The sequence below is a fragment of the Oncorhynchus mykiss genome, chromosome 18 (genome assembly GCF_013265735.2).
Source record: "Oncorhynchus mykiss isolate Arlee chromosome 18, USDA_OmykA_1.1, whole genome shotgun sequence".
Lineage (NCBI taxonomy): Eukaryota > Metazoa > Chordata > Actinopteri > Salmoniformes > Salmonidae > Oncorhynchus > Oncorhynchus mykiss.
In genome coordinates this window covers 6,521,399-6,533,898 of record NC_048582.1, presented here as the reverse complement: position 1 = coordinate 6,533,898, position 12,500 = coordinate 6,521,399, and the positions used below count along the sequence as shown (strand labels likewise).

At 46.8% G+C, this 12,500-nt stretch overlaps 1 protein-coding gene across 7 annotated transcripts in view; it reads right to left on the bottom strand.

The window, feature by feature from the left end:
- The window catches only part of LOC110514219 (vacuolar protein sorting-associated protein 8 homolog), an 80,206-nt gene that overhangs the window by 39,710 nt on the left and 27,996 nt on the right, over positions 1-12,500 (bottom strand). For all 7 annotated transcript variants that reach the window (XM_036951489.1, XM_036951494.1, XM_036951491.1 and 4 more), the window contains 5 exons: positions 9,556-9,778; positions 8,857-8,946; positions 5,452-5,503; positions 5,228-5,270; positions 4,620-4,692 (listed from right to left, as the gene is read on the bottom strand). In XM_036951489.1, the coding sequence (XP_036807384.1) occupies positions 4,620-4,692; positions 5,228-5,270; positions 5,452-5,503; positions 8,857-8,946; positions 9,556-9,778 (481 nt within the window). The remainder of the gene's footprint in view (positions 1-4,619; positions 4,693-5,227; positions 5,271-5,451; positions 5,504-8,856; positions 8,947-9,555; positions 9,779-12,500) is intronic.

Genomic DNA, 12,500 nt, shown 5'->3' with positions numbered 1-12,500 from the left:
ACATCACCTAACATACATGGAACATTGATCTGCCATCTGTATGAAAAACCAGCACATCGTCACATGGGACCTGGTTTCCATGGATACCCCCCACACACACACACACTAGCCTCTCCTCCTAACCTGTGTGGTTGCCGTGGCATCCCAGATATAAACATGCAGAGAGAGCGAACATGAAAGAATATGGCCCATTATCCTCCCATTCAGACAGAATACAACTCCCTCTCTGCAATCACTACATTATTGAGAGGCCATGAAGAAAGAGAGAGAGAGAGAGAGAAACTGAGAGAGAAAAACAGAGAGAGAGAAAGAGAGAACATGAAAGAATATGGCTCATTATCCTCCCATTCAATCAGAACACAAAACAACTCCATCTCTGCAATCACTACATTATTGAGAGGCAATTTAGAGAAAGAAAGAAAGAAAGAGAGAAAGAGAGAAAGAGAGAAAGAAAGAAAGGAGAGAAACAGAGAGAAAGAGAAACAGAGAGAGAGCGACAGAACATGAAAGAATATGTCCCATTATCGCCCCATTCAGACAGAACACAATCACTACATTATTGAGAGGCCATTTGAAGTGTGTGTATGTGTGTGTGAGATTTGGGACATAGACGAGGGAGAGAAGGAGCTTCAAAGATAAAGAAGAGAAGAGAGGTGGCGAGAGGGAGACGAGGGGAGAGTTGAACAGGTGTACAGCCTCCTTCATCCAGACCTCTGCCTCATAATTATGGATGATGACACTTCCTATCAAAGATGAGGGAGGAGGAGAGACAATGAGGGAGGAGGAGTAGGGAGAGGAGAGAGGAGAGAGAGAGAGGAGAGAGGAGAAAGAAAGGAGGAGAGAGGAGAGAGAAAGGAGGAGGGAGAGGAGAGAGAGGAGGAAGGAGAGAAGGAGGGAGAGGAGATGAGAGAGAAGGAGGGAGAGGGGAGAGACGAGAAAGAGAGAGGAGGGAGGAGAGAGGAGGGAGAGGAGAGAGAGAGGGAAGAGAGGAGAGAGGGAGGAGAGGGAAGAGAGGAGAGAGGGAGGAGAGGGAAGAGAGGAAAGAGGGAGGAGAGGAGAGAGGAAAGAGGGAGGAGAGGAGAGAGGAAAGAGGGAGGAGAGAGGAGAGAGGGGGAGGAGAGAGGGAAGAGGGAGGAGAGGAGAGAGGAAAGAGGGAGGAGAGGAGAGAGGAGAGAGGGGGAGGAGAGAGGGAAGAGGGAGGAGAGGAGACAGGAAAGAGGGAGGAGAGGAGAGAGGAAAGAGGGAGGAGAGAGGAGAGGGGAGAGAGGGATGAAATCGAGCGGGAGGAAAACAGTCTCTCAGAGATCAAACCTCTCTGTCTCTCTTTGATCATGTTCTACATTTCACCCTGACCTGACTCCCTTATACAATACATCAGACACCACACACACATCCGACACACACACATCCGACACATGCATATGGACACACACACACCCGACACATGCATATGGACACACACACACATATCCAACACACACATCCGACACATGCATATGGACACACACACCCACAGATCACATAGGCTATTACACCTGTTCAACGTCACACTAACATCAATCCCCACACACACACACACACACACACACACACACACACACAGCAGCAAAGTTTATCCCACTAAATGCTTCCCTGTTCAGGACAAACAGGCCCATCAGTTCTGCCTCTATCTAAAACCATTTAACTGGCTCTACTGAGGAGGAACCCTGACAGTACAGTGAGTGTTACTGTTACCTTGTGTGTTACTGTTACCGTGAGTGTTACTGTTACCTTGTGTGTTACTGTTACCGTGTGTGTTACTGTTACCGTGTGTGTTACTGTTACCTTGTGTGTTACTGTTACCGTGAGTGTTACTGTTACCGTGAGTGTTACTGTTACCGTGAGTGTTACTGTTACCTTGTGTGTTACTGTTACCGTGTGTGTTACTGTTACCGTGAGTGTTACTGTTACCGTGAGTGTTACTGTTACCGTGAGTGTTACTGTTACCGTGAGTGTTACTGTTACCGTGAGTGTTACTGTTACCGTGAGTGTTACTGTTACCTTGTGTGTTACTGTTACCGTGTGTGTTACTGTTACCTTGTGTGTTACTGTTACCGTGTGTGTTACTGTTACCGTGTGTGTTACTGTTACCGTGTGTGTTACTGTTACCGTGAGTGTTACTGTTAGCGTGTGTGTTACTGTTACCGTGAGTGTTACTGTTACCGTGTGTGTTACTGTTACCGTGTGTGTTACTGTTACCGTGAGTGTTACTGTTACCGTGAGTGTTACTGTTACCGTGAGTGTTACTGTTACCGTGAGTGTTACTGTTACCTTGTGTGTTACTGTTACAGTGAGTGTTACTGTTACCTTGTGTGTTACTGTTACCGTGTGTGTTACTGCTACCTTGTGTGTTACTGTTACCGTGTGTGTTACTGTTACAGTGAGTGTTACTGTTACCCTGAGTGTTACTGTTACCGTGTGTGTTACTGTTACCGTGAGTGTTACTGTTACCGTGTGTGTTACTGCTACCGTGAGTGTTACTGTTACCGTGAGTGTTACTGTTACCGTGAGTGTTACTGTTACCGTGTGTGTTACTGTTACCGTGAGTGTTACTGTTACCCTGAGTGTTACTGTTACCGTGTGTGTTACCGTGAGTGTTACCCTGAGTGTTACTGTTACCGTGTGTGTTACCGTGAGTGTTACCGTTACCGTGTGTGTTACCGTTACCCTGAGTGTTACTGTTACCCTGAGTGTTACCGTGAGTGTTACTGTTACCGTGAGTGTTACTGTTACCGTGAGTGTTACTGTTACCGTGTGTGTTACTGTTACCGTGAGTGTTACTGTTACCGTGAGTGTTACTGTTACCGTGAGTGTTACTGTTACCGTGAGTGTTACTGTTACCCTGAGTGTTACCGTGAGTGTTACTGTTACCGTGTGTGTTACTGTTACCGTGAGTGTTACTGTTACCGTGAGTGTTACTGTTACCCTGAGTGTTACCGCTCCTTACAACAACACAGAGGAGAATACCTCATTAACACACTCCTTACAGCAACATGGGGGATGTAGAGAGGAGTATACCTCATTAACACAGTCCTTACAGCAACATGGCGGATGTAGAGAGGAGTATACCTCATTAACACAGTCCTTACAGCAACATGGGGGATGTAGAGAGGAGTATACCTCATTAACACAGTCCTTACAGCAACATGGGGGATGCAGAGGAGTATACCTCATTAACACAGTCCTTACAGCAACATGGGGGGTGTAGAGAGGAGTATACCTCATTAACACAGTCCTTACAGCAACATGGGGGATGTAGAGAGGAGTATACCTCATTAACACAGTCCTTACAGCAACACAGAGGAGAATACCTCATTAACACAGTCCTTACAGCAACATGGAGGATACCTCATTAACACAGTCATTACAGCAACATGGAGGAGGATACATCATTAACACAGTCATTACAGTAACACGGAGGAGGATACCTCATTAACACAGTCATTACAGCAACACGGAGGAGGATACATCATTAACACAGTCATTACAGTAACACGGAGGAGGATACCTCATTAACACACTCCTTACAGCAACACAGAGGAGGATACCTCATTAACACAGTCATTACAGCAACACGGGGGATGTAGAGAGGAGTATACCTCATTAACACAGTCCTTACAGCAACATGGGGGATGTATAGAGGAGTATACCTCATTAACACAGTCCTTACAGCAACATGGGGGATGTAGAGAGGAGTATACCTCATTAACACAGTCCTTACAGTAACATGGGGGATGTAGAGAGGAGTATACCTCATTAACACAGTCCTTACAGCAACACAGAGGAGAATACCTCATTAACACAGTCCTTACAGCAACATGGGGGATGTAGAGAGGAGTATACCTCATTAACACACTCCTTACAGCAACACAGAGGAGAATACCTCATTAACACACTCCTTACAGCAACACAGAGGAGAATACCTCATTAACACACTCCTTACAGCAACATGGGGGATGTAGAGAGGAGTATACCTCATTAACACAGTCCTTACAGCAACATGGGGGATGTAGAGAGGAGTATACCTCATTAACGCAGTCCTTACAGCAACATGGGGGATGTAGAGAGGAGTATACCTCATTAACACAGTCATTACAGCAACATGGGGGATGTAGAGAGGAGTATACCTCATTAACACAGTCCTTACAGCAACACGGGGGATGTAGAGAGGAGTATACCTCATTAACACAGTCCTTACAGCAACATGGGGGATGTAGAGAGGAGTATACCTCATTAACACAGTCATTACAGCAACATGGGGGATGTAGAGAGGAGTATACCTCATTAACACAGTCATTACAGCAACATGGGGGATGTAGAGAGGAGTATACCTCATTAACACAGTCATTACAGCAACATGGGGGATGTAGAGAGGAGTATACCTCATTAACACAGTCCTTACAGCAACATGGGGGATGTAGAGAGGAGTATACCTCATTAACACAGTCCTTACAGCAACATGGGGGATGTAGAGAGGAGTATACCTCATTAACACAGTCCTTACAGCAACATGGGGGATGTAGAGGTCTGTCACAAAGGGGGGAACATTCCAGGAATCTGTCCCTGATACACACACGTACCTGGTTCTTGACTTGAGACACCAGGTCCTCTGGGATGTCTCCTAGTGGATAGGCCCGGCCTGCCAGAGAGCAGCTGAGGGAGGAAGGAAATACATTACTGTGTGTCAGAGAGAGAGAGAGAGAGAGTGAGTGTGTGTGTGAGTGAGTGTGAGAGTGAAACAGACAAACAGAGAAGGAGATAGAAAGAGAGATCTAGAGAGAGAGAGAAAGACAAACAGACAGACAGAGGAGAGATAGAGAGATCGAGAGAGAGAGACAAACAGACAGGAGAGATAGAAAGAGAGATATAGAGCGAGAGAGAGAAACAGACAGAGGAGAGATAGAAAGAGAGATATAGAGCGAGAGAGAGAAACAGACAGAGGAGAGAGAGAGAGATATCTAGAGAGAGAGAGACAAACAGACAGACAGAGGAGAGATAGAAAGAGAGATATAGAGAGAGAAAGAGCGAGAGAGAGAGAGACAAACAGACAGACAGAGGAGAGAGATATAGAGAAAGAAAGAGCGAGAGAGAGAGAGACAAACAGACAGACAGAGGAGAGATAGAAAGAGAGATATAGAGAGAGAAAGAGCGAGAGAGAGAGAGACAGGATGTATATGTGTGACTGTACCTGATATAAACGAGCAGCTTGTTACCCATCACCACCTGTTCATCTGTCAGGCAGAAATAGACAAATCTTCTTTCTGAGTTATTTATTTATTAATTATTAGACATGTTGACTTGTTGAAAAACTACAAATCTTCTTTCTGAGTGATTTATTTCCGGAGGGCCTTGTCTTTACTCCCACTAAGATCTCCAGGCTGGTGTTCAATGAATCATGGAACCAGTGCCTACCTGTGAGGGCCCTGCCTTCTCTCAGCGGGGGGCCAATGACCTGGAAGAGTTTCTGAAACACAGGAAGAGAAACCTCAGGGGTCAAGTTCATACATCTCCTTTGATTAAAAACTCCACTCTCTCTGACAGTTTGTCCCTAGGCTGTAGCCGTAGCACTACATCATTTCTTCATCAGGATTCTTTGTGACACCTCGTCTCATATTTCAAAAGGATTTTTCCCAGCAGCCTTAGGGCTTCTTTCATTTCTGTTAGATTCCTTTTAGTTTAGGTTGGTTCATCGAACAAATCAAAGCCCCCGTCGCTCCCCAGGGGACTGGTAGATAATGGTGCTGAGAGAACCAGATAACCAGAGAGAGGCAGAGAGAACCAGATAACCAGAGAGAGGCAGAGAGAACCAGATAACCAGAGAGAACCAGAGAGAGGCTGGGAGAACCAGAGAGAGGCTGAGATAACCAGATAACCAGAGAGAGGCAGAGAGAGGCAGATAACCAGAGAGAGGTAGAGAGAACCAGAGAGAGGCAGAGAGAACCAGAGAGAGGCAGAGAGAACCAGAGAGAGGCAGAGAGAACCAGAGAGAGGCAGAGAGAACCAGAGAGAGGCAGAGAGAACCAGAGAGAGGCAGAGAGAACCAGAGAGAGGCAGAGAGAACCAGAGAGAGGCAGAGAGAACCAGAGAGAACCAGAGAGAGGCAGAGAGAACCAGATAACCAGAGAGAGGCAAAGAGAACCAGAGAGAGGCAGAGAGAACCAGATAACCAGAGAGAGGCAGAGAGAACCAGAGAGAGGCAGAGAGAACCAGATAACCAGAGAGAGGCAGAGAGAACCAGAGAGAGGCAGAGAGAACCAGAAAACCAGAGGCAGAGAGAACCAGATAACCAGAGGCAGAGAGAACCAGAAAGAGGCAGAGAGAACCAGATAACCAGAGAGAGGCAGAGAGAACCAGAGAGAGGCAGAGAGAACCAGAGAGAGGCAGAGAGAACCAGATAACCAGAGAGAGGCAGAGAGAACCAGAGAGAGGCAGAGAGAACCAGATAACCAGAGAGAGGCAGATAGAACCAGATAACCAGAGAGGGGCAGAGAGAACCAGATAACCAGAGAGGGGCAGAGAGAACCAGATAACCAGAGAGAGGCAGAGAGAACCAGATAACCAGAGAGAGGCAGATAGAACCAGATAACCAGAGAGAGGCAGAGAGAACCAGATAACCAGAGAGAGGCAGAGAGAACCAGATAACCAGAGAGCGGCAGAGAGAACCAGATAACCAGAGAGAGGCAGAGAGAACCAGATAACCAGAGAGAGGCAGAGAGAACCAGATAACCAGAGAGAGGCAGAGAGAACCAGATAACCAGAGAGGGGCAGAGAGAACCAGATAACCAGAGAGAGGCAGAGAGAACCAGATAACCAGAGAGAGGCAGAGAGAACCAGAGAGAGGCAGAGAGAACCAGAGAGGACACCTGTAATACATATACCTCGTCCCTCCCCCCCATCAGTCTGCTTTCATCTGTGGGTTCAGAGGAGTAGCTTAACAACACACACTCAGCTTTCATCTACCTTCAGACTAAGAGGATCAGTCCCACAAAGGAAGGAGAAAGAGAGAAACACATAACACCAGGCTGAGACAGAGAGAGAGCGAGACAGGGAGAGAGAGAGACAGGGGGGGGGAGAGAGAGAGACAGGGGGGGAGAGAGAGAGACAGGGGGGGAGAGAGAGAGACAGGGGGGGAGAGAGAGAGAGAGAGAGAGAGAGACAGGGGGGGGAGAGAGAGAGAGAGAGACAGGGAGAGAGAGAGAGAGCGAGAGAGACAGGGAGAGAGAGAGAGCGAGAGAGACAGGGGGGGAGAGAGCGAGAGAGACGGGGGGGAGAGAGAGAGAGACAGGGGGGGGCGAGAGAGAGAGAGAGACAGGGGGGGGCGAGAGAGAGACACAGGGGGGAGAGAGAGAGAGACAGGGGGGAGAGAGAGAGACAGGGGGGAGAGAGAGAGACAGGGGGGGAGAGAGAGAGACAGGGGGGAGAGAGAGAGACAGGGGGGGAGAGAGAGAGAGACAGGGAGGGAGAGAGAGAGAGACAGGGAGGGAGAGAGAGAGAGACAGGGAGGGAGAGAGAGAGAGACAGGGAGGGAGAGAGAGAGAGAGAGGCAGGGGGAGAGGAAGAGGGAGGGAGAGACAGAATGTGTGTGGAAGATAGTGTTGTTTATGTAGATTCTTTCATATCCAGGAAATAAGAAAACAATATGAAAGACAAAAGGGTGTGAAACCTGTCAGTCACTCTGGATAAGAGTCTAAATGACTAACATGTCAGTACCTCCATAGGGGTGATGTAGTCATTAAACAGTATTATAGTACCTCCATAGGGGTGATGTAGTCATTAAACAGTATTATAGTACCTCCACAGGGGTGATGTAGTCACTAAACAGTATTATAGTACCTCCATAGGGGTGATGTAGTCATTAAACAGTATTATAGTACCTCCATAGGGGTGATGTAGTCACTAAACAGTATTATAGTACCTCCATAGGGGTGATGTAGTCACTAAACAGTATTATAGTACCTCCATAGGGGTGACGTAGTCATTAAACAGTATTATAGTACCTCCATAGGGGTGATGTAGTCATTAAACAGTATTATAGTACCTCCATAGGGGTGATGTAGTCATTAAACAGTATTATAGTACCTCCATAGGGGTGATGTAGTCATTAAACAGTATTATAGTACCTCCATAGGGGTGATGTAGTCATTAAACAGTATTATAGTACCTCCATAGGGGTGATGTAGTCATTAAACAGTATTATAGTACCTCCATAGGGGTGATGTAGTCATTAAACAGTATTATAGTACCTCCATAGGGGTGACGTAGTCATTAAACAGTATTATAGTACCTCCATAGGGGTGACGTAGTCATTAAACAGTATTATAGTACCTCCATAGGGGTGACGTAGTCATTAAACAGTATTATAGTACCTCCATAGGGGTGATGTAGTCATTAAACAGTATTATAGTACCTCCATAGGGGTGATGTAGTCATTAAACAGTATTATAGTACCTCCATAGGGGTGATGTAGTCATTAAACAGTATTATAGTACCTCCATAGGGGTGATGTAGTCATTAAACAGTATTATAGTACCTCCATAGGGGTGATGTAGTCATTAAACAGTATTATAGTACCTCCATAGGGGTGATGTAGTCACTAAACAGTATTATAGTACCTCCATAGGGGTGATGTAGTCACTAAACAGTATTATAGTACCTCCATGGGGGTGATGTAGTCATTAAACAGTATTATAGTACCTCCATAGGGGTGATGTAGTCATTAAACAGTATTATAGTACCTCCATGGGGGTGATGTAGTCATTAAACAGTATTATAGTACCTCCGTAGGGGTGATGTAGTCATTAAACAGTATTATAGTACCTCCATAGGGGTGATGTAGTCATTCATTCCCCTGTTGAACACGTAGATCATGGCATCATACAGCTGGTTGTCCCAACACATCTGGACCACCTGGATACACAGGGAGAGAACAGGTTACTACTGGAGTCTACAGACTTGTCATGCTGCTGATTGGAACAAGGTTAATGACAGTAGTAAATATCTAGAGGGAAGAGAGGCAACACTGACTGACAGACATCATCACCACCTCTCCTCTCCTCTTCTCCCATGTCTCCTCCCCTCCCCCCCGGTCTCCTCCCCTCCCCCCGGTCTCCTCCCCTCCCCCCGGTCTCCTCCCCTCCCCCCGTCTACTCTGTCCCCAGTCTCCTCCCCTGTCTCCTCCCCCCGTCTCGTCTCCTCCCCCCGTCTACTCTGTCCCCAGTCTCCTCCCCTGTCTCCTCCCCCGTCTCCTCCGGTCTCCTCCCCTCCCCCCGGTCTCCTCCCCTCCCCCCGGTCTCGTCTCCTCCCCCCGGTCTCGTCTCCTCCCCCCGTCTCGTCTCCTCCCCCCGTCTCGTCTCCTCCCCCCGTCTCGTCTCCTCCCCCCGTCTACTCTGTCCACAGTCTCCTCCCCCGTCTCCTCCCCCGTCTCCTCCCCCGTCTCCTCCCCCGTCTCCTCCCCCGTCTCCTCCCCCGTCTCCTCCCCCGTCTCCTCCCCCGTCTCCTCCCCCGTCTCCTCCCTACCTGTTGTATGTCGAGGCTGGTGATGTCCAGATGTATCAGACAGTTCTCTACACTGTCCATCATGTTGTTATCCTGTAGGTGGGTCAGCAGGTCTCTCATGACGGGAGCGGTCACACAGCCCAGACGCTCCGACACGATGTAGGGTTCCAAACTCTCCAGGAAGACCCCCCGAGCCACACAGTTCTCCACCAGGCGGGTATACAGCTGGTTAAACAGTAGGTCCCTATAGGACCACAGAGAGAAGAGCATGATCATCGTACCAGTTCTCCACCAGGCGGGTACAGTATAAAGCTGGTTAAACAGTAGGTCTCTATAGGACCACAGAGAGAAGAGCACGTTCATGGTACCAGTTCTTCACCATGCGGGTATATAGCTGGTTAAACAGTAGGTCCCTATAGGACCACAGAGAGAAGAGCATGATCATCGTACCAGTTCTCCACCAGGCGGGTACAGTATAAAGCTGGTTAAACAGTAGGTCTCTATAGGACCACAGAGAGAAGAGCATGATCATGGTACCAGTTCTCCACCAGGCGGGTATATAGCTGGTTAAACAGTAGGTTAAACACCAGTCTCAACGTCAACAGTGAAGAGGCGACTTCGGGATGCTAGTCTTCTAGGCAGAGTAGGGTTGTGTATCGGAGGACGCATGACTTTCGACCTTCGTCTCTCCCGAGCCCGTACGGGAATTGTAGCGATGAGACAAGATAGTAGCTACTAACAATTGGATACCACGAAATTGGGGAGAAAAGGGGGGTAAAATTCAAAAATAAAAATAAAATATTAAGATGGGCAAAAGAACACAGACACTGGACAGAGGAACTCTGCCTAGAAGGTCAGCATCCCGGAGTCACCTCTTCACTGTTAATGTTGAGACTGGACAGAGGAACTCTGCCTAGAAGGTCAGCATCCCGGAGTCACCTCTTCACTGTTAATGTTGAGACTGGACAGAGGAACTCTGCCTAGAAGGTCAGCATCCCGGAGTCACCTCTTCACTGTTAATGTTGAGACTGGACAGAGGAACTCTGCCTAGAAGGTCAGCATCCCGGAGTCACCTCTTCACTGTTAATGTTGAGACTGGACAGAGGAACTCTGCCTAGAAGGTCAGCATCCCGGAGTCACCTCTTCACTGTTGAAGTTGAGACTGGTGTTTCGCGGGTACTATTTAATGAGGACTTGTGAGGCATCTGTTTCTACAACTAGACACTAATGTACTTACCCTCTTGCTCAGTTGTGCACAGGGGCCTCCCACTACTCTTTCTATTCTGGTTAGAGCCAGTTTGTGCTGTTCTGTGAAGGGAGCAGTACACAGCATTGTACGAGATCTTCAGTTTCTTGGCAATTTCTTGCATTGAATAGCCTTCATTTCTCAGAACAAGAATAGACTGACGAGTTTCAGAAGAAAGGTCTTTGTTTCTGACCATTTTGAGCCTGTAATTGAACCCACAAATGCTGTGGCTCCAGATACTCAACTAGTCTAAAGGCCAGTTTTATTGCTTCTTTAATCAGAACAGAGGGTTTTCTAATTATTAATTAGCCTTTTAAAATGATGAACTTGGATTAGCTAACACAACGTGCCCTTGGAACACAGGAGTGAGTGGTGGTTGCTGATAATGGGCCTCTGTACACCTAATGTAGATATTCCATAAAAATCTGCCGTTTCCAGCTACAATAGTCATTTACAACATTAACAATGTCTACACTGTATTTCTGATCAATTTGATGTTATTTTAAAATGGACCAATATTTAGCTTTTCTTCCAAAAACAAGGACATTTCTAGGTGACCTCAAACATTTGAATGTGTTATGGCTTCACACCCCCTGCTACATTGTGGATGAAGAGTTAACTGTCTAACAGAACACAGAGGGTGTTCTTTAAAGGAAGCCTCTCCAACAAAATCCAGGTAGAATCAGGAATTCCCCAGGGCAGTTGTCTTGGCCCATTACTTTTTTCAATCTTCACTAACGACATGTTTTGAGTAAAGCCAGTGTGTCTATGTTTCCAGATGACTCAACACTATACATGTCAGCTACAACAGCGACTGAAATGATGGCAGCACTTAACAAAGAGTGTGTGGAAAGGAATAGGTTAGTCCTAAATATTTCTAAAACTAAAAGCATTGTATTTGGGACAAATCATTCACTAAACCCTAAACCTCAACTAAATCGTGTAATAAATAATGTGGGAATTGAGCATGTTGAGGTGACTAAACTGCTTGGAGTAACCCTGGATTGTAAACCGTCAAGGTCAAAACATGTCGATACAGGAGTAGCTAAGATGGGGATAAGTCTGTCCATAATAAAGTGCTGCTCTGCCTTCTTAACATCACGATCTAGGGGTCCTAGGGGCCCTAGTTTAGTCACATCTGGACTACTGTTCAGTCGTGTGGTCGGATGCCACAAAGAGAGACTTAGGAAAATTGCAATTGGCTCAGAACAGAGCAGCACGGATGGACACAGACAGCTAATATTAATAATATGAATGTCCATCTCTCCTGGCTGAAAGTGGAAGAGAGATGGACTTCATCACTACTTGTAGTTATGTTGAATGCACCGAGCTGTCTGTCTAAACTACTGGCACACAGCTCGGACACCCATGCATACCCCACAAGACATGCCACCAGAGGTCTCTTCACAGTCCTCAAGTCCAGACTATGGGAGGTGCACAGTACTACATAGAGCCATGATTACATGGAACTCTATTCCACAGCACTACATAGAGCCATGACTACATGGAACTCTATTCCACAGTACTACATAGAGCCATGACTACATGGAACTCTATTCCACAGTACTACATAGAGCCATGATTACATGGAACTCTATTCCACAGCACTACATAGAGCCATGACTACATGGAACTCTATTCCACAGTACTACATAGAGCCATGACTACATGGAACTCTATTCCACAGTACTACATAGAGCCATGATTACATGGAACTCTA